Source organism: Lissotriton helveticus, chromosome 5_1 (assembly GCF_964261635.1).
Source record: "Lissotriton helveticus chromosome 5_1, aLisHel1.1, whole genome shotgun sequence".
In the NCBI taxonomy this organism is placed as follows: domain Eukaryota; kingdom Metazoa; phylum Chordata; class Amphibia; order Caudata; family Salamandridae; genus Lissotriton; species Lissotriton helveticus.
The window spans coordinates 389639862-389666756 of record NC_136065.1 but is presented as its reverse complement, the minus strand read 5'-3'; the positions used below and the strand labels follow the sequence as shown (position 1 = coordinate 389666756).

The 26895-nt window shown below is 41.2% G+C and overlaps 1 protein-coding gene across 7 annotated transcripts in view; it reads right to left on the bottom strand.

Moving 5' to 3' along the window:
- KIF17 (kinesin family member 17) overlaps nt 1-26895 on the bottom strand; it is a 542173-nt gene that overhangs the window by 277389 nt on the left and 237889 nt on the right. For all 7 annotated transcript variants that reach the window (XM_078642580.1, XM_078642577.1, XM_078642579.1 and 4 more), the window contains exons 5-6: nt 25604-26056; nt 19724-19821 (exon numbers count right to left, since the gene is read on the bottom strand). In XM_078642580.1, coding sequence (XP_078498706.1) covers nt 19724-19821; nt 25604-26056 — 551 coding nt within the window. The remainder of the gene's footprint in view (nt 1-19723; nt 19822-25603; nt 26057-26895) is intronic.

The following is a 26895-nucleotide window of genomic DNA, read 5'->3' as shown; positions in this document are numbered from 1 at the left end:
AATCAGGCACAGTACAGTGCGGACACCAGATTTCCAGGAATCGGTAAGAAAAATTCTGTAGTTTCACAATATTGTTTGCAGAACAAAAATCAAGAGGATATGTTGATGCAATGAAGGTGCCAGAAGGGGGAGGAAGAGGAATGCGTACTTGGCACATCCTTACCAGTAGATCAGTCAGGTCCATTCGTTGATGGGAAAGTGGAAGGTAATGACATTACTTTTTTATTGGACACTGGTGCTACCTGTTCTACTGTGAGAACAGCTGACATACCAAACCTCCCCCTCTCAGGAGACTCTATCCAAGTGGTTGGAGCAGCTAACCAGCAGATCAGAACCCCAATTACAGAACCTATGGAGGTACAAATTGGAACATTCAAAGATATGCATACATTTGTAGTCTGTGATTCAAGTCCAGTGAATTTATTAGGCAGAGATCTTTTGTGTAAAATGAATTGTATGATCTATTGCACACCGGATGGTGTTGCTCTTCAAATCCCTGATGAAGACATGGTCTATAAAATAATGCTAGCTAAGCAAGGTACCGAAGTAGAGGAAATGTATTCATTAATGACAGAAAATGACTTACCATAAGAGCTAAAAACTACAGTAAATCCAGAAGTGTGGGATTTCACTGGAAAGGAAATAGGTCTAATGGCAAATGTGGACCCAGTAAAAGTGACTGTGAAGGAAGGTGCAGTTTATCCGAACACCCAACAACACAAAATGCGTCTAGAAGTTAAAGCAGGAGTAGCTTCTGAAATTGATCGAATGATTAAACAAGGCATTCTAAAGGAAATAATGAGCAGTCCTTGTAACTCACCTATAATGGGTCTCAAAAAGCCTAGTGGGAAGTACAGGATAGTGCAAGATTTAAGGAAAATCAATAAAATTGTAGTACTGTGTTGTCCAGTGGTGCTAAATCCAGCAGTGATTTTGTAACAGATACCCTGGAATGCTGGATGGTTTACTGTAATTGATTTGTGCCAAGCCTTTTTCTCGATTCTATTACACTACGATAGCCAGTACCTTTTTTCTTTTAAATTTGAGGATCGTATTTTAACATGGAATCGGGTTCCTCAAGGGTATACAGAGAGTCCAACTATTTTTTATCACATTTTGAAAAAGTGTCTAGAAAAGTTAATTGTGCCCTGAAAATCAGTCCTAGTGCAATATATTGATGACCTGCTTGTGTTATCAAAGTGCAGAGTTGATTGTGTCACTGATTCAATTGCACTATTAAATCATTTGGCTGATGGAGGACACAAGGTATCTCCAGAAAAATTACAATTTTGCAAAACAGGAGTAACATATTTGGGTCACCAAATAGAAAGAGGAGTGAGGAAAGTGACCACAGAAAGAATCAGAATAATAAGACAAATGCAATTTCCCCAAACGCAGAGAGAAATCAGAATGTTTCTTCGAGTTGTGGGCTACTGCAGACAGTGGATTGTTGGATTCTCCTTATTGGCGAAGCCTTTAATCCAGATGACAAGGAAAAGAGCAAAACATCCAATAGTTTGGGATGATAAAAGTGTAGAAGCCTTTGTGAAATTACGAAGCTGTTTATGTGAGGGCCCCAGCCCTAAGAATGCCTGACTATACAAAAGCAAAAACAACAGTTGATGGACAGAATGCAGAACAATGTCATACATTCACCCCAGCACAGATATCTGGGCCTAACTTCATCGTTTTTTTGCTCACCATGCCATTCCAGTTTCAACAAAGCCATAGGCAAATCAGTCTTGACCCTGTGGCTATACAAAAGAGTTTGCACTGCTCTGTTGTGAGAGGGAAGGTTGTGTACTCTCAGTCTTAACCCAGAGACATGGATTAAGCCGACGTCCAGTAGCCTATTTTTCAGCTACTTTGGATCCTGTGGCTTCAGCATTACCTCGTTGCTTAAAAGCAGTTGCTGCTACTTGTATGAGCATAGAATAAAGTGAATCAATTGTGATGGGACATCCAATGAAGGTATATGTTCCACATCAAGTCGAGATTTTATTAACACGAAATCGAACACAGCATCTTACCCCTAGTCGGATGACTAAGTACGAAACAGTAATTCTAGGAGCATAAAATGTGACAGTAATCAGATGTACTATGATGAATCCAGCCACATTATTGCCAGATCCAAAATGTGAAGAAGTGAAAGATGAGGCAGAACATGACTGTTTAGATGTTACAGAGATGTGCACTAAGCCACGTCCTGACATACAAGAGGAACCACTGAAAGAGCCAGAACATGAGTTATTCGTTGATGGCTTTTGTTTCAGACTTGAGATAGGTGGACTGAGTGCAGCATATGATGTATGCAAATTGACTGGGGTTGTTGAAGCTTCCTGTTTACCGGGAGTGAAATGTGCACAAGTAGCCGAATTGATCGCTTTAATTAAAGCACGCAAAATTCGGAAAAATTGGAGAGTGACCATATTTACTGATAGTCAATATGGTTACTGGGTTGTGCTTGATTTTGCCAGTTGTGGTCATAGAGAATTACATGACTTCTTCAGGATCCCCTATCAAAAATGAAAAATTTGTAAAGGAACTTTTGGAAGCAATACAATTGCCAAAAGAACTAGCCATGGTCAAGTGTGATGCTCACCAGCAAGGAAATGACAAAGTGACAGCTGGAAACCATTACGGTGAACCAGTTGCTCAGTATTGTGCTAAAAATAAAATGACAGAAAAATGGTAACAAGTGGAATCCGCTGCCAACTTATGTCATTTTTAGCTTTTGAGACATGGGAAGAGGTGAGATAGTTGCAGGAGGAAGTGGAAGAAAGTGAAAAGAAAAATTGGATAAAGCTGGGTTGTGAACGAAGGGAAGCAGATGGTGTGTGGGTGTACCATGATGGTAGACCAACTATGCCAGATTGTTTGCTCTCACAAATGGCGAGAATGTACCATGGAGACACACATGGAGGCAGGGATGCTATGATACGCCAATTCAGACAGGATTGGTACAATCCAAGATTTAGGGCAGTCACAGAAAGCCTTTGCCAGAGATGTTTAACTTCTCCAAAAAAAAATCCAGGAAGAAAGACAGTGGTCAGCTGGGGAAGTATTGGGAAATCAGAAGGACCATTTGTGAGGCTACAGCTAGATTTCATAGCACTACCACCATGCAAGGAATTGAGGTACGTCCTTGTGATGGTTTGTTTGTTTTCACGGTGGGTGGAGGCATACCCCACAAGAAGAAATGACAGCATAACTGTTGCTAGACTATTGTTGAGGAATCTCATCCCAAGATTTGGTTTTCCAGTAACTTTGGAATCATATAGAGGAACTCACTTTAACAGTGAAATAATTCGAATAATCTGTGAAGCATTCAAAATCGAACAGAAACTGCACTGTGCATACCGTCCAGAGGCTTCTGGAGAGGTAGAACAATTAAATAGCACAATAAAGTCAAGATTGGCAAAGGTCTGTGCATCAACTTCAATGAGTTGGCCAGATGCATTGCCTCTTGTTCTGATGGGACTCAGGAGTATTCCTAACAGGAACACAGGTCTGAGTCCCCATGAGATTATCATGGGAAGAGCAATGAGACAGGCATTTATACCAGGACATAGATTGCTGAATGTAACTGATGATCTGGTATTGGATTATTGCAAAGGATTGGCTGACCTAGTGTGTTCTATCTCTCACCAGGTTGGAGAAGAAGCAGTGACAAGGCAGCCAGATCAAGCTCATGAGTTGAGTTGTGGAGATTGGGTGGTGGTAAAGAACCACACCAGAGAGTCGTACCTAGCACCAAGGTGGGATGAGCCACAACAGGTCACATTGGTTCCTACCACAGCAGTGAAGTGTGCAGGCTTGCCAAACTGGGTACATGCCAGCCATACAAAAAGGGTGCCAGCCCCTGATGAAGAAAGACCACAACTGACACAACCACTTGTAAGTTGCTGAAGGTTGTATAGTCGAAGAATCTGGAGCACGGGACTCTGAATAATTTAACAACTAACAACCGAGCACAAGTCAGGAGGACTGGATACCAATAGTTGACATACCTGAGGTCTTCATCAAAACACAAAGTAGAACAAGATTAGAGAAACAGAAGAATAGTGAGGATCAGACAGGTATAGAAGAACATGCTCTGAAAGAACGGAACAAAGAAACTGGTGATTCTGAGCAGGACCAGATAGGGACAGTAGAACATACTCAGGCGAACAGATCAATTGAAAGACCTGAGCAGGGACAGATAGGTATAGAAGGACATGTTCAGGCAGCAGAAGACAAAATTGTAGTAAGAAATGAACAGGACCAGTTAGGAGAAGAAGAACAAGTTCAGGAAGAAGAAAGAAAAGAGCTATCTGAAAGAGTACCCGAACAGGAACAGGTAGAAACAGAGAATGAGTTCAGGCAGAAAAAGCCACACAGACAAGTCCTGAACAAGGAAAGGTAGAGAGGAACTCAGAAGACGAAGAAAATCAAGTTGTGCCACAATGTAACGAAAACAAAAGGGCTCTTGAAAGAGATCAAGAAGGTGAAACTGCGGTACAAGTTAAAAGAGTCAGAAAAGGTGACAATTGGCCAGGAGGGGTCAAACGGTTAAAATATTGTTTACAAACAGTAAATGAAGATCCAAGTCAAACTCAGGCTGAACAGGCAATTACTAAAAATATCCGTAGAAGTTCAAGACTAAAGGTATTGAACAATAAATTCAAAGGACCTGTATGGACCTATGTGATCCTTGAAGAGTTTGAAAATCTAGATATAATTGAAGAATCTGAAGAAGTAAACGTAGAACAGATTGACAAAGGGAAAGTGAGACCTCCTTGAAAGCACTTTGAATATCTGATTCCAAATTAAAAGAAAGAAGAGAAATCTTCTTGAATCAAAATGGCTGAGACCAGAGTTACAGAAAGGACAAAACGAAATTGTATAAAAAGATGTTGTAGAATTTGTATATGTAGTTTGTTATTACTGATACTAATTTGGCTATTTTTAATGATAGCAATTCCTTATTTTATGATAACAGATAAAAAGAATGACACTAATATTAATGAAAAGACAGCTAACATGAAAGGAGAGAGAGTAGAATTAGAAGCATCAGATGAGATAGATTTACATCACACGGTAACTGACGATACCTCTTTAAAAGTATTCACAAAGTTATTATTTCAGTATGTAGACACCATGGAGATTAGTGATTGTTATGTCTGTATGAAATTACCTACTTCAGTAGCTGAGGGAGTGACATATCACCATTTACCTTTAACATATGCTATTTCTTGTAGTGTACTTTCAAGTTTATTTTATAGAACAAGGAAATTACAATATTATTATTCTAATATAGATGTAGTGTTTACAGAAATTACTATTCAAAAGAATATGAATCCAGTAAGAAGTAGTTTAGACGCACAGTTTATGGGCGAATTTTTCTTAACAATGAAATCACTAGATATAGAAAAGGCTTATAAAGATAATCTAACATGTTCATTACGTGAAGAAGAGAAAGTGTTTTTTAATCTAGTTGAGGAAAGGAGGCAGGATTTCCAAAGAAAAGCTGCTGAACAGAAACATCACATTTCATCATGGTCAGAAAAAGAAGGAATTTATACAGCTGGCAAAGAAAATGCTGCGATAGCCCTAGATTTTGTAAAGACAGGGAAAATATGCCTCCATAGATTAAAGACAGATTATAATAACAAATTAATTGGTTCTAGTTAATGTGAACACAACTTCCTAATTTTGGGAGGTTGGGGACTAGAAGGGGGAACTGATCCAGTATTTCCTGGAGTTTATTACATGTGTGGGAATAAAGCTTATTTTAAGCTGCCTACCAGGTGGTATGGGAGTTGCAATTTCAGAATAGTTTATCCGAAGATCACTGGAAGCAATGAAAAAGCTAATCAACTAACACGTAGAAGGAGAGCTAGTTTTTCGGAAATAATAGGTGACATATTCAGTGCATTGATACCTTCAGTGGGAGTCATACTAAATTCACATAGAATCTGTCAATTGTCAACAGTGGTTGATCGTCTCTCGACTGATACTGCTGGAGGCTTCTTTATGATTAATACATAAATGGTTGCAATTAGATCTATGGTTTTGCAAAATTGACTTGCGCTTGATATACTGTTAGCGAAAGAGGGCGGAGTCTGTAAAATGTTGAAGGCCAACATTGTTGCACTTACATAACAGACGAAAGCACATAAATTAAGGGATATACACAGAATATTAAAAAAATGCAAGAAGAATTGAAACCACTGGAAGTTGATAATGTATGGGAAAGACTAATAAAAAGTATTTCTTCGGTAGGGAATTGGTTTTCCAATATAGGGAAAATTTCCTAGGACAAGTAGTTTTTCCTATAATAGGTATAGCAATAATAGTGTTAGCAATAATAATATGGTGTAAGCGTTGCACTAATAAACTGAGAAGAAGGAGATATGAGATAAATGGAAAGGCAAACAAAAGAAATTATGAAGAGATTCAGTTGGAAGAAATGAAAAGCAAGTTATGATGAACAAGTGAAAGGATTAAAGAACAAAGATGAGAACAAGAACAGAAAGGGGAAACAAATAGAGAAATGCTAAAGTTGGCATCTGATGAGGGATGGGTAATTTTATGATGGCTTTAAATTGCCATCAGAGAGGGTATTGATGTAGCAAGGACTTGTGAAAAAGAGACTTGCTTGGAAGCATTCTTCTCATGTAAACTCTAACCCCGTACTAAACTTTTATTGTGAATATAACATGCATTACACTACGTTTATAAGTGAGAACGAAGTAACTCGAGTGTGATTCTAAAATGGCCGCTAACTGAAATTCTTTAGTGCGCATGAGTCTACTGCATCTACGTAGTATGACATATCTTTTGCTTGGAGGGAACTATCTGCACTTGCGCAGTAGCTAACAAAATGGCAGCTTGAAACTCACAAGCTTGCCACCTGTTAGCGGGAAAACTAAACTCAGCTATTTTACTAATGCTAACGCAGGGACAGTAATAATAAGTAAATGGGATTAGCATAGAGATAGGTGGTATACAGTGAAACCATTTATTTTTGATTTTAACATTTGTCTTTTTGACTCTTTCAATAGTGCTTATTATGGGCCCAGATTCGTGAGCCACAGTCTATTCCCTCTCGTTCTGCCGCACATGCGTAGTGCAATCTAGCTGGAAGACGCCATGTCAACTTGAACTTCGTCCACGGCTTCCAGTGGATACTTTTCTGAGAACCGAAAAGCCAGTCCACCGAAATGCATGGGAACCTGCAGAATGTTTTATAATTTGTGACAATTACATTGTGAATGCGGGTGGGAAATAAAGTTTGAATAAAGAATTAAGGGGATGGGTTTATTAACAAAGGGCTAACTGAAAAGAGTAATATCTAAGCATGGTGTGATGATCACCTCCCCTGGCCTGCCCAATCAGAGTTAGTATTTCCATAAGTTTGAAATATTAATGGGTGGTCCCTGCATACAGAAAGGTATTATTGAGGTAGCATTAGTTAGTTGGTTAATTTGCACACGGAGATGCTGAAGCATGAGACCGGGATGCTGTCGGAGTAACAATTGATGCTGAAGAAGAATCGAATTGCTGAACAAATTATCTTCAGGAAATTAATTTAGAAGAAGATCACCGAAGAATCTCGAGGAGGAAGAGAGTGTCAGAGAGGGGTGCTACGCAAGCATCGGTGATAGAGAGGTCATCTGTCCTGTCCTAATTCCTATCCTGAAGCCTTTGTTCGCCAGATCTTTCCTGGAGAACCCTTACCTATCCTCTCCCTTTCATGCAGTGTCATTGCAAAGTATAAATGAATGCATTTTGATTGATTATTTGAAATCTTCCTTCCTGTGAGAAACGGAGTTTGTTCTGTACTGTGTAAGTGATTCACATGAATTAATCTGAGATTAAATTTAAAATACATCCCGACTCTGTGATCATTTCCAAGGTGTAAGTATATTTGAAAACTTATGTCATTTCACCATCAACTAGTTCTACCAATGGTCCATTGACCAGAGGAAAGAACTCTTTGATCAGTGAAAGATTAGTTAGGGACTAGAAATAACTAATCTAGATAATTATAAAAACATGACCGCAGCGGCTATTGCCAGTGTGTTGTGAATTAATTTATGGACCCAGGTGAGTATGTGGTGTTAGATTACCTGTTGCTGGTAACCCACTGGATCAGTGGAATACTAAAGTTGGTACTGTAGGGTATGAAAATAGTCTGTGCATTAAATCCAATATATTGGTTTAACCAAATTTAATGTAACTGGTGGGCAGAGCACAACTTTAGAGGTTGCCACTTCAGTTTCCCAAGTTTTCCAGTGCCTCTTTACTGTTGTACTCAGGGTCTGTCCCGTAGACAGCTTTGTGCCCCCATGATGAGACGTGCTAACGACTCACAGTAAAGAAAACATTAGAGGCTTGCCACTGCAGGAGGTGTTATCTCCCAAGGCAGGATTCCACACGGGTGTTAGCCCAAAAGGTGAGCTTCAAAGCTGACGCTACCTTTGAAGAGCAAATGGGGAACACTTGGGAGAGGGGCAGTCCCATTGTTTAGGCAGACTAGCGGGCACCCAGGAAGGAGAGAAGAAACTTGTTGTCAAACCGTTTTTTCAGGAGTGTGTTGCTCCCTTGGTAGCTACACCTCTGGGTTGGGCTAGGGAGCTCGGTATGCTGAGAGAGGGCTCTGCCATCTTGGGTGTGGACAGAAATGTGAATCCTCGGATACCCAGAAGCCACACTTCCCAGGAAGTGGTCATCAGGAGGGATAGAACCTGGTAGTCCATTGCCTACTAACCGCATCTTACCCTGAGGGCATTTAAGGACTGCCATGCAGAACCAACTTCCCGGACTAAGAGAGGCTGCACCAACGTGGACTGCACCTGCAGCACCTGGTGGCTAGCAAAGAAGAGGGGATTGAGTCAGCTGTGTGCTGCTCAAGGAGAAGTCATCTCCAGAGTCCAGCCAAGGTAAAGCAACTCCAAGTGTCAGCCAACTGGCCTCCTGTTCGCAGCACAGGGTCACAACAGCTGAAGAAGCCTGCTCAGGGTGAGGGGTAGCCCGATCCCTGGGTTGCCATTCCCTGCCATCATGCAGCACCAGGTACCAGGACTTGATGCTCAGAAGTTGCACCAGAGTCTGCTAGACCCTGGAGAGTCATCAGAGTGCACCTTGTTTGCCCAAAAGGCAAGCTACAGCCTGGAGCAGAATTTGGCTGTCAATCAATCAATCAGTATGTGTTAAGCACGACTACTTACCCAAGAGGGTCTCAAGGTGCTATGGGGGAGGGGGAGTAGTGGTAGTATGAGCAAGAAGGCAGGAAGCAGGTCCTACTGGGCGCTGAGGTTGAGTCAAAGTGCCAGGTCTTGAGATCCTTCCTGAATTGGGTCACAATGGGGATTGTCCGAAGTGGAGAGGTGGGGTGTTCCAGGTTTTGGCGGATCCGAGGGACGGTGGCAAGGGCCAGTTCGGCGGAGCGAAGGTGTCTGGTGGGTACGTGGAATGAGAGGCGGTGGTTCAGGTAGGTTTGTCTGGCATAGTGCAGCACTTTGTAGGCTTGTGTGAGGAGCTTAAAAGGGACTATTTTGTTGACTGGGAGCCAGTGGAGTTCTCGCAGGTGTTCAGAGATGTGTCTGCAGCAGGGGATGTTGAGGCCCAGTCTGGCAGCGGCGTTCTGAACGTTATGTAGTTTCCTGAGGAGTTTCTAGGTGACCCACGTGTAGACTGCTTTGCAGTAGTCGAGCCTGCTGCTGATGAGTGTGTGTGTGACCGTCTTTCTGGCCTCAGTGTGGATCCATCTGAAGGTCTTTTGAAGCAGGCAAAGATTGTGGAAGCATGATGAGGAGACGGCTTTGATCTGGCGGTTCATCATGAGCGAAGAGTCCAGTATGATGCAGAGATTTCCTGCGTGGTCCATGGGTGTGGGGGGGGCATTCGTAAAGCGGCGGGCCACCAGGAGTTTTCTCAAGCGGAGGTGCTTGGTCCCATGATGAGAACTTCGGTCTTGTCTGAGTTGAGCTTGAGGCAGCTGTTTCTCATCCTGGTAGCGATGGCCTTCATCCCATCGTGGAAGCTGTTTCTGGCAATTGTGGGCTCGTTGGTGAGGGAGAGGATCAGCTGCATGTCGTTGGCATAGGAGACTATGTTGAGTCCGTGGATCCAGGCTATAGCTGCGAGCGCGGCCATGTAGACGTTGAAGAGGGTGGGGCTCTGCAGCTGATCTCTATGGGTTCTGAGAGGAATGGTGGTAGTCTGACTTGCTGTGTTCTACCGGTGAGAAGGAACGGATCCAGTCCAGGGCTTTGTGGTGATATGCCGGCATCATGGAGTCTCATGCTTAGGGTGTGGTGGAAGATGGTGTCGAAGGCGGCCGAGAGGTCCAAGAGGACGAGGGCTGTTGTTTCTCCCCAGCCGAGGAGGGAGCGGATGTCATCGGTGGCAGCGAGGAGGGCGGTCTCTTTGTTATGGTTGCTTCGGAAGCCAAATTGAGAGGAGTCCAGGACCTGGTTGGCTTCAATGAACTCTGAGAGTTGGGCGTTGATGGCCTTCTCAATAACCTTGGCTGGGAAGGAGAGCAGGGAGATGGGTCTGAAATTCTTGAGGTCTGTCGAGTCGGCGGACTGTCTCTTCAGCAGGGGGTTGATCTCTGGGTGTTTCCAGTCGTCGGGGAAGTTGGCGATCTCGACAGAGCAGGGCGATGGAGGTAGCAGCTCTGTGGAAGATGTGGTGCAGGCAGGGGTCCGAGGGAGCTCTAGAGTGAATGCTCTTCATGGTCTTGAGATTGTCGTGCGTGGTGAGAGGGGTCCAGTTGAGCAGGATCTGTTTGGGGGCATCATCGTGTGTGGTGGTGGCGGGAGTGATGGGCGGGTCTTGAGTGTCAAAGCTGTTGCAAACCTGCTTGATCTTGTGGTGGAAGTAGGAGCAGAGTTTGTTGCAGAGGTCTTGGGAGGGTGGGGGGGGGACAATGGCGAAGAGTTCTTTGCTGTTGTGTGCCTTGGAGTTGATTCTGTCTTGGAGGGCCATATTCTTTGTGGTTTTGAGGAGGAGGTGGCATGCGGTGATGGCAGCTCTGAAGGCTCCGTGGGCTTCCGGGGTTTTATAGTTCCTCCATCTCTTCTCGAGCTGTCTACAGGTGAGTCTGGACTCGTGGAGGGGGGCTGTGACCGCGACACCGGATAACTGGTAGTACGGTGGTAACTGGACTTCAGCCAGACCAGAAAGGACCTCATGGGACATCGAAACCTGTGCCCAGGATCCTTCATCACTTTAGTGGACCAAGGAATACCTGCAGGAAGACCCTGTCAACTGTGTAGCATCCACAGCATCTTTCACCATCTGGTATCCGCAGCATGAGGGCCAATCCATAAGGAACCATTGGATGGAGGAAAAAGCACCTGGAACTGTTTAAAGACTGCTTCTTCTGAGGAATTAACTGTTTCTAAGGGCCTTGCTGGTCCCCCTGACTGGCTTACTCCTGAAGTTGGTCACCTAAAGTGACAGCATTACAACTAGCCCAACATTTTGCTGAAAAAGTTTCTAAGTGTAAATTTTGATGAAAGTGCCAGTGCTTCTTCGCAGGTGACTGAAATGCTTTAATTTACTATACATTTTAAATTCTATATTTCCAAATCCATTAGTAGATCTTTTCCATTGTGGCGTCTAAAAATACATCACAATACAGTCTATTTTAATAAATTGGTGTCGGATTTCCTTGGTGATCTGTCGATTTCTTCAATTGTTTGGGTGCACTTTAAATGCTTTACATTTATTCCTTTGTGTAAGCCTTGCTGCTCAGAGCCACAGCTATCTCAGGTTGAGCTGAAGGTTTAAGAAACGAAACCTAAGCATCCTAAAGGGGTTGGTAAGTGTATTACAAGGTGAGGTCGTACAACCACACCATATAATAAACTCAATTTTTTCATAAATGCTGTGAAAATTACCTAGCCAGTCCTGAAAATCTGGGATTATGGGATACAATAATTTTATTATTTTCAGTTATTCCACTACATCTTGATGGCCAATCATCTCCACTTCAGAAAGTTATTGACAGAAACAGTGTCAACAGAAGCACTGCAGGAAGTGACAACAGAAAAGTCAAGAGAAATGCTAAAGAGGAAAAAGGTCAAACACAAATCGAAGCATAGAGCATGTGCTACAGGAGTGATGACAGAATCACCAGTAGAGACCACAGCATATAGATTTGCTACTATACAAAAGAAGCCAACAAAGGCTGCAATTAGGCCTGGGGAAACTAAAGAAGAAAGGGTAAACCCGCAAAATCTCTGTTAAAAATATTTTAATTATTTTTAAGGATTTAATAAAGTTTAATATACTTCTCTATCCTTTACTTCAGGGTACCTGAGCCTACTTGTGACAAGTTACTCGTAATAACAATACACTCATAAATTCAATCTTAGATGTCTTCAACCCTTGATTTCAGGAAGTGGAGACATGTGAGTTTACAGTTAGGTGTGAATAAACACTGAGAAAAAAGTGCATAGTAAAAAAGTGTAGAATTAAACCTAATTGTATCTTTGTGAATACAGCCCATTGAGTTTAAGTTCTATTTCTGGAAAATAAATTGTCTGTCAGAAAACACGGTTAAGGCGAAAGGACAAGAAAGCCCTGGGATGGTTAAATATGAATGAGAATAAGATGATCAAGATCGTGTAGGCATCAACAATATATATCCTGAAGGCGAGTAAAGGTGGTAAAGCGCCGGGCCCTGATAGGATCCAGATTGACTTGTTTAAATCTAACATTGATCTATGAGACCTTTGTTAACTCTGCTCTTCCGAGCTTGGCGGAGTGAAGGATCTTTAAGCGGATGTATGACGTTACTCCGCATACCGTTACAACTACCTACCATTACAACGCGACCATTACAACGCATACCATTACAACGCATAGCGCTTTGGGGTGCTGGATAGTGGTAAGTATAATTTACTATTCTAACTCCAGTCCCCGTGGACCCTAGGGAAGGTGTTGGATAGTAAATTATACCATTCCCTATCCTATAGCGCCCCCCAGCGCAATGCGTTGTAATGGTATGCGTTATAAAAGTCGCGTTGTAATGGTAGTGCGGAGTAACGAATGCGTTGTAACAGGTGCATACCTCTTTAAGCACATGGCATGAGTCCCTTATAGTTCTTAGGTTCAAGAAGGGAGACCGCAATAGTCCAGCACAATATAGACCCATCTTTTTGCTGGACTCTTTGGTCAAGGTGGCCAGACGAATCCTACTTGGTAGATTACAGGACTGGACAGAGTCTAACAGCATTATCTCGGATTTGCAGTATGGGTTCCGACCAGGCATGGGGACCACAGAACAGGCTATTAACCTGAATTATCGTATAGGGAAATATGTGCACATTAAAGGAGGTAGTTAGTTTTTAGCATTCGTAAACCTATCCTCTGCTTTTGATTTTGTGCTGCATGACAAACTATGGTCAATTATGGTCAGCATGGGCGTAGATAACTCAATGGTGAACTTTCTTAGAGGTCTGTATGTATCAGGATGGGGCAAAGTAAGATACGGGAAACAGCCTCTACAACGAAGCCGTTTCCACGAATGCACTAACCACGCATGCTTTACAACGCATGCGTGGTTACCACTATAACCTTTACCACGCATTCCTTTACTACGAAATACGTAGTAAAGGAATGTGAGTTAAAGGTCGAAAAACAAAAGGGGGGGCTGGGGGGTCTCCCCCTCCCCAAAAAAACGAGAGGGTTTAAAAAATAAATAAAGAAAACTTACCTAAAACACGCTCTTCTGTGCCTCTGCCATGTAAAGAGCCTCCCTAACGTGATTACGTACGTGCGTCTACGTACTGCATCAAAAATAGAGAAAGGAACACTTAAAGAGTTAGAAGAAGGAGAAAATGTAAGTATATTTTTTAATTATAATAATTTATTTGGTTAGGCTTAATTAAAAAAACTATATATATATATATATATATATATATATATAGATTTGAACTACATAATCAATCAATCAGTCGGTTTAACATGAAAATGCCGATATCATGCATTGTTAAACAACGAAAAACGTTGTTAAACTATGCCTGGTAAAGGCATTTTCGTGGTAAACCATATGCGTGGTAATGGCATTCCGTTGTAACGCATGCGTGGAAAAGGCATGCGTTGCAACGGAATGCGTTGTAACATCATATAACCGTAAGATACAGCCTAAATGGCGAATGCACCCAGCCATTTAATATAGAAAGAGGAGTATGTCAAGGCTGCGTACTTGCTCCATTTTTGTTTAATCTTTACCTTAATAGTTTAGGCAGTACCCTAGCTAGTAAATGCGCAGATATACCCCAAATTGGGCAATGTCCGATTCCGGCACATTTATATGCCGACAACGCTGTACTAATGGTGCGTACTCCTCTTGGCCTACAACGTTTAGTCGATGAATTTGCCAAGTTTATGCAGAAACACGTTATAGAAACGAAATAATCATAATAAAACTATCAGTAAAACCTTTGTAATGAAACTTGGGAACACACCTGCTAACTGCTGTGACATTTTTATTGAGTGTTTTCCAAACAATGGTTCAATCGCTAAAATAACAAACTATAGACAAATAAGTTTAAAAAGGGAGAAAAACTGTGCAAAAAAGGGAAAAACCCCTTATACTAACATATTTTTAAATAACCATGTACATAAGAAATCACAAAAATCTAATTTAATACAAATTGAAAATAATACAAAAGAAAACCACAATTGGAATGGAAAGGGTGCTCGGACAGTTACACTGACACTAACACAATTATACATTGACAAGTGTAAACTAAGGAAACAGTGGCAAACATCAATTGACACAATATAACAATAGTGTCCTCTCTTAATTAGGCCACGTTTTAAGCGTCGACGACGTTTCAACTCATGATTGCTTTAAGGATCAGCATTAGGACAGAAGACTTCAAGAGTGAAAGCGACCACTATTTTTGTTCATAACATTTTATTTTCTTCATGCACACAAGGAGGCAATGCCACTCATCATGTGTCAGGCCAAACTGCCAGAATTTCGAAGGGGAATCCTACAACTGTAGGTTTGCCAAGACGGAATCCCACTAAATAGCGAGTATTAGAATAAAACTAATCAGACTCCGGTTATCAAGTTTTAAAACAGGGTGTGAGTGTATCCCTAAATCAAGTCATAAAGTCACAGGCAGGGTTAATAATTAAATTATTTGAAATGCCCGCATGCAGCATCCCACATCAATAGAAATCCCGGAAATGGGGAGGAGCACTTTTATTGAGGGCACTAAGATTTCGTTTATGCCTACATTTTCATACTTAGGCATTTTATTCAATAAAGATGGGAACTGGACTAGTGCAATCAAGTCTATGAGGTTCCCATTTGTCAAAAGCACCATGGCCTTCCTGAACTTTGCCAGGAAGATGAACATCAAACATCCGATGGAAATGATGACCATCTATTAGGCCAAATGTAGACCAATTGCAACGTATGGCTCTGAGCTTTGGGGACATGCGAATACCAACTTGCTTCAGTTAGCAGAAAATATATATTTTTAGGAACCTCCTTGTTCTTCCGAAAAGTTGATCAACCTTTGTCTGCCACTCTGAATCGAAGGTTCCTTATTTAGCAGACGTGATCAAGATCCAGCCAGTCTTGCTCTGTCATAAGATCTGGTCCTCAGAAAACACAGTGCTTAACCGTTCCATCCAAGAGGACTGTCTTAGATCTTTGTCTGCCTTTAAAATCCCATGGCTCAGATTTGTCCATGACTTCTTGGCCGACATTGGTCATCCCAAGTTTTTTGCCCATCTGAGCTTTTGATTAGCATCCAAAGGAAAGCTTTTAAATTGAAGTGTCTATTGATACTTGAAGAATGGAGACTATCCACAGAGATAATAAAACCCTCTGTTCTGAACAACCAGCTGATCTTGATTGCTTATGACATGCAATCCTACTTAGCTACTGTATACAATTCGCGCCATAGATTTGTGCGGACCAGGTTCTGGATGGACATTTTTCACCATCAAACTAGCTAGCTTCCCCACCATTAATACCTGGTCACACCAGCCTTTGAAATGGCCTTGTGACAATGATTCTACACAGAGTACCATTCACATCCTCTTTTTTGTAAATTTTACTCAGATTTGAGGAAACGTTTTCTTAAGCCTCTGTTAAAACAACTAGGTTTTGTGCAATGTCGACGAGCTTTTATTTATTTGCAATTGCTTCCCAGTTTGTATATATGCGGTGAATTTTCAGTTTTTATTGGCCTTACTAAGCTATAGAAAGCAGATTTAGAGATCTTAATAACCAGCAGGGGACGCTTTGGTCTGTTTTTATTTCATGTGCTTTAATTACTTTTTAACTGATTTTTAACTTGATATTGTTATATTTTTGTAGCTTTTATGATTCACCATGTGATTGCGAATGAAGCTTATTTTGATTTGATTTATATCCTGATCATAGTTTAGCTCTGTACTTCATTGATAATGGTTCCAGTGATAGAACACTAAGTAAAGCCAATTGACTTTCAAAAGACTGAACTAACTCAGTCACACGCAATACCCCTAATCATCAAGAAGCAATTCTTGTGCTGTTCAGATGGGAAAACCCCCAAACTCAGGAGTGCTAACTGTTGAGTTTTAAAAGGCTTACCCTTCAGAATTAACATAGAACTTGCCAAGGCATTAACGGATGTGGTCCAGAGAAGTTCACATTCGCTTTCGTCTTAAGCCTGAAAAGTCCCTTGAAAGATGATTTTTCCCTTACTAGTTATGAAAAGAATAGTATGCAAATTTTCGAATGATTCCTACAAACGATGACAATTGTAGCTTACAGGATATATATGTTATTCATTCTCATCAAAACAAGCATGCTCCCACAATTAATGTAAATATGCCTCTGAAACCTTCCTATGCTTAGTAGATCTAAGACAGTAGAGAATTCAAGGAGTATCCTCTAGTTGGTTATCATCTTTAACATAGAAATTTTTTCTACCTCACATAATGTAGGTATTAAGATTTCAGTTGCAATAACAACATTTAGATGCAACAATCAAATGCTATTTCTATTTGTATCCGTCTCTAGCCCCAGAATCTAACCTTTCAGAAATATTTGTAGAACTCCGGAAACCGACTGAATATATTTTAAGCTTTGTCTATGGTCATTGCAAATGTTGGTACTGTGTTACAGAAGTCACCTGACTTGTTTGAAAGATGATAATGTGTGCTAGATAAGTGTGTACCCTTATGAATACATGTACACAACTACAGTAGCATATTAATACTCCATAAGCATAGCCAAATGTTTTATCGCACAGCTATAAAGAGTTTAAAGAGACACTAGGACAATTCTGTACAATATCCTAGAGTTAAAGGTGAAAGGTCACATTTTCTACACATGGCACTGCCTTGTTGTCAATGAGTTACGTTCTAAGGATAGGTCTTCTAAAAGTAAAGCCTGGAGGAGGATTGCAGGTTTCTCTTAGATTTTCTTCGTAGGCTACAGGGTCAAGAACGTAGCAGAAAGAGGCACTTTTTTTTAGCTGGCAAGTTGCCTTCTCTGTGGAGAAATCACCATACACTGGATAGCTAAGTTGACATCTTAGCATGAAGTCTGATTCAATGGACTTACTATGTGCATAAACATTGAGGGCACATACTCTAAACTACTGAAAAGCTGACAACAAAATAAATGAACTATTTCCATGTTATCTTCAAGTGGTTTGTACAGACATCTTCAAATATTTACATGCAATCTACTTGTGTTCCATCCTCTACATTGTCCCTCTGACTTTGAATATTTACTTATACAGAAATGTAGATATCTTAATCAATCTGGAATACATGACGTTATTAATGACAATTTCTGGTCACTGTTGTAAAAAAAATGTTTGAAAAATAAAGAAGAAAAAAGAAAGCTTTATTTTACCTATGAAACAAGAATCAACAAACGATCAAAAGAAGTGCTGAAAGAAGCACACAAGAAAAGCGGAAAGTCTCAAAAATGAAAACATCAATACAAAAGAAGAACATTCAAATGCAGAAGAAAATCGGAAACAGAAGCACAAGAAGAGAAGTGGTAGTGGTAGCGATTTGCCTTTATAAGTAGGGCAGATTGACTAAAGGGTGCTGATGTGCCTTTCATATGAAGGTGCTTGTGAAAGTCCATCGATTGAGAGGGCTGAGGCTTAGGAGATGGCGTGGGGGAAATACACTTGTGGTGATATTCCAGCTAATGAGATACCAGCTCTCTGAGGGTCATCTATGGGTGCCTAGGGGTGAGATGGCATGCTCAGTTCTCTTCCTATGTCCCTTATTCACACTAATTCCAAATTCTACTTAGTGAGCATGCTCACAAATGAGGCAACAATATTTTAAACAATGGCTTACAACTGGCAAGATTTGCCTATTTGTACATGTGTAGCGACCCCATTCAGAACAGAGTAGCAAGGAAAATGTCCTGCGTGGCAGGCTAAAGGCATTTGCGTTGGTGGTTATACACAATCTGGCTCAGTCATCTTGCATTGCTCTGTCAGGTGAGTAGTGTCAGGCAGAAACCATAACAAGAGCCAAACAGTCTTCTTTCTACATTTTGTTGTGAAGAAAATGAAAAACCTGCAAACCCTCTACACCAAACAAATTTATATTTCAGTACTTGTCAATTCATTCAATCGCATGCCTGGTTGCTTTCAACTTTTGGCCATCCTGGCAACGCCCTCTGTTCTGGTTGCCACTCTATAAACAGGTGCAGGAGGAATCAGGATCACCCTTCAGTTGCATGCCTGACATCCTCCTCCATGTGTAAAAATATCGTCTTCAACTGACCTAGAAGGCACTAATGACCATTCACCTTCCATTAGGCCAAGTACCTCCTCATTCAGTTAGCATCAACCTTCCTCCACCCACCTGTACTGCATAGGATCTCAACTTGTTCTGCTCATAATAAGGTTCCAACCGGGTTGTACTTTCTGACATTTCAAACCCAGACTCATGGCTGCGCACCAGAGGATTCCCAGGTCCATTGTTCGAGCCTGGTGGCTCCAACCTACTTTTTCAATGCCAGGAAGTTTGGTTTTACGTTTCTTGCACACATTAATTTAGAATGTGACTTGTTAGCAGAACCCCTGGGGTGGAAGGCGGGGTCAAGTGAAGTAGACTTGACGGAGTCATAAGCAGCTCCCCAATATTCTCATCCAAGTTGGAAAACACAAATGTTTGACATTATTTTAGCACACTGATGCTTACAGCCTGGTGAGCACAACTAGTCTCACCCCTCACCAGCACTACATGGATAAACACATATAAAGTACATAAGGAGGATGGAGAGCCAGTTAAAGCATAAATGACCCCAGCAACATGCAAAATGGCAAGGGATTCCGTAAGAATTTTAGGCGGTTCTAAAAGGCTGGCCAGTACATTGGTCAAACAAAAATTTGTAAAAAGTATACACTCCCTAGCCCTGCTCTACTGAGATTAGTCTGAGTGGAGGCAAGTGTTGGGGGCTGCTCTCAGGGCCAGCTTTGCATGTACATAATAACAATACATATGTATTTCGCCATTAGCTTATGTCTCTCTCTTGCCACTGTCAAATGAATCACACTAAGCAATGACCACAACAATTAGTTCTTTTGTGGTGTGTCTACAAGTGCTGGTGATATGGCTTTTTGTGTGGTGGCTGAGCAGCTTAATTTCGGTGTTTTACTATAAGTGGTGCTGGTGTTTCCTGTGCGTTTTGTGAATGCTTGCATTAGTGGGCACTGGCCTTAAAACTTACCTGACGAATCATCTGCTTTTCCACCTCTGAATCACCAGGAAGTGCAATCTTCATGTCGGCAATAGAAGTCGCCATGGACCTCCTGTCAAACAGCATTGCTTAGGGCAACAAAAGGATTTTTTCAAAACATTTCAGTTACAACAAAAAGAGCTGAACAATCAGTTACAGAATATGTATTTTACACATGGAAAAGCAATGTCAATCCCATTTCCCCACAGGCCGAACCACGCTTGCCTTAACCACGAATATGCCTTAAAAGGGAGTGCGCGGTCTAAACGCTGGAATGGGTGGGCACAGGAAGAGGAAGGATCGGGAGAGGTCAGGTAAGTGGGGCTGGGGACAGGTTTTAGTGGGGTGGGGGTCGTTTTCACGGGTGTGGGTAATTTTTAGGGCTCAGAGGGGGGGTGGTGTTGTTTATAGGGCAGGGGGCCGGGTTTTAAGGTTCAGGGGTTGGGGTCGTTTTCTGGGGTAGGGGTTCGTTTTTAGGCTAGGCCGGGGTAGTTTTTTGGGCGTAGGGTCAGTTTTTAAGGCTCAGCATGGGGAAGGGACAGTTTTCAGGGCTGGGGGCATCTTTAGGCCTCATGGCAATGGGGGATGGGTCGGAGCAGCATACAGGGGTAGGGGGTCCGTTGTTAAGGCTCACGTGGGAGGGGGCTAAGGTTGGGGCCGTTTTTAGAGCATGATGAAGGTTTTTATGGCTCAGGGTGGGGGAAAAGGTACAGTTTTTAATGCGGGGGCAGTTTTAGGCCACAGGGCGGGTGTGCTGGGTCAGGGTAGTTTACAGGAGTTTTTGGGCTCAGGTCGGTGGGCAGGGGAAAAGGGACAGTTGTCATTAGTGGGGGCAGGAGGAGATCGTTACCACACATGTCCCTTTACCAATCATGTCTTTATCACAAAATTGCGTGGTAAAGGCATTCGTGGTAAAGGCATGCGTGGTAAAGACACAGTCGTGATTGAGACCACGTGGTTCAGGTATAGGTTGTTGAGGCATGTGTTGTACCAGCATACAACCGGCGATGGACTTTCACTCTGCATGTCCTCAATGGCTTCAGGACAAGACTCAAGGGGTCAAGGAGAGAGAGAATGTGTTTTTTCACATTAGTAACTTATGAATCACAAAATTGCATCACTTAGCTAGTGAGAACAAGGCAATCACTTGCATGCATACAGCAAAGTGGCAGCTTGACAACACAATAGTGGGAGGTACGAGGAGAGATTTGCTGCAAGGAACACCCAATTCTGTGAGAGCATTGTTTACATTTTTGCAGCCTACAAACTGCCTTCCAAAATGTACTCTCAGTATGTAAAGTGTATTGTAAGTAAGCAATTTGGAAGAAAGGAGATAGCATGTGATTTATATTTTAATAATTCCTCTGCCTTATTGTGCTACATATTAAGAAACGTAAAACGTTTAAAAATATGTGTATTGTAAGGCGCTTCACAGCTTACCATCAGCAGTAACAGATAAATGTCTGACACACAGCCCAGCAACTTTTGCGAAGACACAACAATGACGGTCCCAAAACACATACCGATGCTTCTCTTGCTTTTTTTTTTTTAAGATGATTACACTATGTCGATCATTAGTTATTTATTAGTAAAGCACTAATATTTGACAAAGACAGTATTAGGTTGCACGAAGTGTCAAATATCCAAAGCAAGCAGTTACTGGGTGAAGAGAAACCTGGATATTTAATGAAACTCATGATTAGATCTCAATTGACAGCAGAGCCTTGTGGGATCCATAGAAAAAGAGCTTTAAGAAGCATTATTGAACAAGGGTCTTTGGCTCTGAACGAATGTTGTTTTTCTTAAGTAGAAATTTTGATTGGACAGTAGAGTAAAAGGAGTACTTCTACTTCACTTTTTGCCTTGCGGGAATATGGCAGGACTGAGTAGGTTACAGGAGCAAGCCAATAATCAAGGTTATAATATAAACCTGTTCTGTTTATTAGGAAAAGTTACAACGAAGGCAGTAGGCCTGAAATACGTTTGTGAAAAGCATATGTTAAAACCCACCTTTAAGGGTGGGTTGTCATTACTCTATGTTAAAGCTTGTAGACTGGTATTTTGCTACATGGAATCTCACAGATTACCACAGAAGGCAAGGGTTTTTGTGTGGTTACCCCTGTGATAACCCTTGGGTGGAAGATCTGCATTTTTTGATTGTTTATCGTTTTGCCAACAGTAATTTCATGACTGTAGACAGATATTTGTGATGTGGGAATGCTTATGCGGAATACAGCAGGCTTGAGTTGGTTATGTTAACAAACCAGACTCTAGGCTTCATTGTTTCATTTGAAGACGTTATGTGAAAGGCTCCAGATCCAATCTTTTTATTGTGAAATTTGGGCATACCGGAATAGTATAGCAACCCGGAAAGCATGCCTATGTCCTGCAAAACTGTTGTTAAGGCTTGTTTTCTTGTACAACAGCGTCACAGAACACAACCCTAGGACATGTTAAGGGCATATTTACCTTTAATGACAACTCTTGCAATGGAACCATATCTCAGATGGGTTGTTAATTCACAGCACAGATACTTCCTTACATGTTTTTGGCTTAATTCTGTATACCTCTTGGTTGTCATCCGAGCAGGGTTTTATCAAGAGAAAGCTTCTTCTCTGTCCTTGTGAATACAAATTGCCCAATTCTACTCTGCACTGTATGCTCTTTTGCAAATTGTATAGCCTCCCCCAAAAAGCGTTTTTGAAACCCATCCTGAGATCAGTCAAGATTGGACAGTGAAGATCTGCCATGTTCTATCTACATATGCTTCCATCTGTCCTCATTTGCCTGGCAGTAGTGCACAAATATATTTGTTTTTATCACCCTTCCTGTATATTTAAGTCGTATTTTTAGAGATGTGATTTCTTTTTAATTTGATAAATGTACATTTAGATGTTCGATTTGCTGCTTTTGCTGGTTTTTATTTTTAGTTCACTCGATGCGTTTTTGCGTATTTTTACATGACTATTCACTGTAGATGGCGCTATGTATTTGACCGGCTTTCTCTTTCTTTTAAGGTTCTTACTAACTGAATACAGAATTATTGATTGATTGAATGGTAAGTGACAAAAATTATGTATAAACAATGTTTTGAAGCATTAGGCTATTGTAAACTGTGTCTTCCATTGCTTTAGCATATCTGCAGCCTTCCAGCTCTGGTGTCTCTTCTACCACACCTTCCCTTGTTTTTTCTTGTATTCCCAGTTTTCTGTGCTTTGGTACTCTCATCTAAGCTTATGCTAAAAGAAAGACCACCATCTTGACTTTCGTAGTTGAGGGAGGCAGCGGATCACATTGTAGTTCAGGTTTGTATACATTCTGTTTAGATCGTGACATTCATTCTAAGCAGTTATTAAAGTAAAATAAGGTTTAATTTGGATACAGACCTTAAGTTCTTATTCAAAAGGCTGAAATATGAACAGTGTCAGAGGTATTGCCTAATCTGGATACACCTTTATTATTTACATTATTTGCCTCAAGTAAAGCTCAATGGTTTCATATCACCCCCATAAGAAATCGAATTGCAGTGCCGCAGGATTCTCAATCGTTTCTTCAGCATTTATAAAAGCCTAAATTAAAACTTTAGATGTCTTTGAAAAATGTATGAGGTTAAATTCCAGTTTGGCACTGGTGATTAACCTCTACTTCTGACTTAATGGTGACTGGCCAACCCCACTAAAAAGATTCTATGATAGTTCATCAGCTTTGCAAACCCACAGGAAGCATAACAGATTAGGGAGTAAAAATCTCAATTGAAAGTACTCACAGGCAATATATTTTAACTAATGGATCTCTCCTTCTAACCTACAAAACTATGGCCTCCTGCCATGTGAGCTCCAAAAGTAAGAAAACTGGAAATGGCACTTGATCCTCACAAGTTCTTCTTTTCTCTGATTAGCCATTTACTCCAAAACATATCAAGATCACTTGTCAACTACTATATTACAACTCTTCTCTCTAAAATGCTGAAAAACATGTTTCTGTAGGAGGGCCCAATACATTTCAGATGTATGGATGCCGCCCTAAGTACAAGCCGGCATCAGAGGTGGACCCTTTCTCCGACTGATTAGGCACTTTAGGCTCCTCTCAAACACAGCATCAACAGAATGTTCGACAGGCTAAGTCCATGTCTACATCTATGTATGTGTAAATATTTTTTCCTTTAAATCTAAGGACACATGGTAGTGTGTGTGTGTGTGTATATATATATATATATATATATATATATATATATATATACACACACACACATATATATTCTGTGTGTGTATGTGTGTGTGTGTGTGTTTATAAGATATTTCAATAAATGATGTGGTTTGGATGGTACTGTTCGACTTTTAAAGACATATTAAAGACTTTCAAAGATGTTCATCTAAATATCTGCAGGATGAATAAAGAAATATCTTAAATTTCTTGGCGGCCTACCTTCCCCTTGGCTCTTGCAATTCACACTTGAGTACACTGACACACTAATTATGAATTTGAAGCTTAACTCATTTCTAAAGTTTTCTAGGATTTAGCAGGTTAGAAATTTTAAATGACAATCAGTCGATGATTCTGTGGCTTTTAGACAGACATTTTAGGCGGAAAACATATCAACCTATAGACGTTTTCCAATATTATAATTTTAGCCCTCTCTGGGGATGGCGGGAGGGTGTAGAATAGTGGTAAAATTACACATAGTTTCCTGGTTTTTCACATTTAGACAGCTGGTCAAAATTATTCTTGAGATACTTTAGCATGTTGCTATATGATGCGGTTCACAGGAATGTATTAAATGAGATAACTGCCTCGGTCCGTCCAAAAGAATCAGTCATCCCCAAAAAATAAGCTATCCTCAAAAAAATATCAAGATTCTAAGGAATATGCAGACTGAAAACTTCTTGAACTTAGTAATGCCTCCACAATTGTAATGTAGTAGCACACAGGGCATGGTATTCTAGCAGCCCAACTGTAGCATTGATTTGTATTTTAAGTCAGAATTTCATCATATTGTTATTGGTAATTAGCACTTGTACAGCAAACAGTCTGCCATTTATATGGCATTGCATGTACTAGATTGGTACAGATGATCAGTGCCTTACAAATGTTTATGCGTAGTAGCTAATGGTAGTGAATGTTTTGAAAGACTTAATATCCAAACATTTATTGCATGTTTGAGCTGTATTGGACGCCTTTCAAGACTTCTCATGTAATATATGCTAATGTTAAGTGGTGCATGGCCAAATTGGCGGGAACTATGTTCACTATAATGTGTAAGCCTAAAGTGATATACTAATTCAGAGATTTGTAAGATTGACTCACACAGAGGTTTTTGACACACAACCCAAGGATGTGCCGGTTGAGTTCAATGGTCACTGATTAATCAGGGAGTTTATGAGAGGGAAACCCAATGAGCTGTAATATGGTAACCCAGGAAGTTGTGATGGCGCTGCTTGGGCATTTGCAAAAGTGGGGGACAAACCTTTGAGCTAATATGGACCAGGCGAATGCAGTAAGAAGGCTTAGGGATTTTCCCTAACAAGGCTCTACGGTAAGAGCAAAGAGGGCTCAGCAGAAGAGCTAGGGTTAGTGGGGAAGAAATAGTCAATAAGTAGAAGTGGACTCGTCAAGGATGCAGTGTCAATAAAGCCAAGACTCTGGTATTAGGAAAGTTTTGAGGTATGTTTTAAGCAAATTGAGGATAAGCCATAAGTAGGACATCTTAAAATCCCACAACCATTTCTACCTTCGAAGATGATTTAAAATGATTAAGAGTGCATTGGAGCCATTTGCTCTTATAAAATGATCTTTCCAAAGCTTTTGCTCCTCTAAATTTAATCAGTGAAATGCACACTGAAAGACAAATTTAACAAGCTTGGAGAAACTTACCTTCTAAATTAACTCCAGTGACCTGTTTAGCTAACAGTTCTCTCAGCTTCTTGATCTCCTCCTGGTATTCACGCAAAAGTGCGTCTTTGGGGTCCTCATTGATGCGTGGTTTGTTCTTGATGTTCTTGGCGCGGTTGGCATAGCGTAACGTGCTCAAAGTCTCATCATAATTATTGTCGGCAGGGGACAAACAGGCCACCATGAGCGTTTTGGTGTTGCCACCAAGTGAGTCCTGTAGCAGACGGGTAAGTTTGGAATCCCGGTAAGGAATGTGTTTACATTTACCGTCCACAAGTGCAGAGATGACATTGCCCAGTGCAGAAAGGGACAAGTTTATTTTTGTGGCCTCTTTCAAACGTTCTCCTGTTGCACCAGTTTTAGACTGCCTTTCGCTACCAGCTAAGTCCACCAAGTTCAGCTTGCCAGCTCGCAGTGAGTCCTTTCCCTTGTCATCTACAAAAAGAATGGTGTTGAAAGGACGTATTACACAGATCTTACAAGAGGCCCACAGATAACATTTATGAGACCATCAAATAGCCCTAAATCCCACTCAAACCATTAAACAACCCTTATATAGCTTTCAGTCACCCACTTGCATGGTTCACAAAAGCTATCCAGAAATCCTTCAACAGGCACTCACAAAGCCTCAAACTGGCACTCATACTGTTCACAACAGCCTACTTATATAACCTTAACAGTCCTTCACAAACTGCTCAGAGGATACTCATAGTCATAGTAGGCTTTCACGCAACCCCCACATGTCCCTTCAACCTTGGTGTTGTGGTATAATACTTTCCCATTCACCAGTACATAATGTACATATTAACCCCCTTCCCCCAATGTTTCCCCCTCAATACCTGTAGTCTCCATTGTCTTATCCTGGCTTCTCATAGTTCCGATGGTCTGTTTCCTTACACCTCATCAGGATATCTCCTTATCAATACACAGACACATAGTCTTGGCACTAGAACCCACTATCAAGGTTCACTATCTAGCCTGACACATCTATCCCATAGAAAACCAGCACCTTGCTTCTCTCAGTCACACTGCTTTAGTAGCAGACCTGCCACCAAGGAGGTGCCCCAAAATGAGGTGGCTGGGCAAAATGGGAAAATGGTAGAAGTAAAGAGGGATCTGACCATGAGGAGGTGGGACGCCAGTTGTGTGTGTGATAGCCTAAGTGAGTGTGTGTGTGTGAACGTGTGTATGTTTAACCCACACTGTGCAGACAGGACCGGTCCCCTCAGTGTTGGTAAACGTTGAGAACGTCCCACAAATACATCACTGTGAGG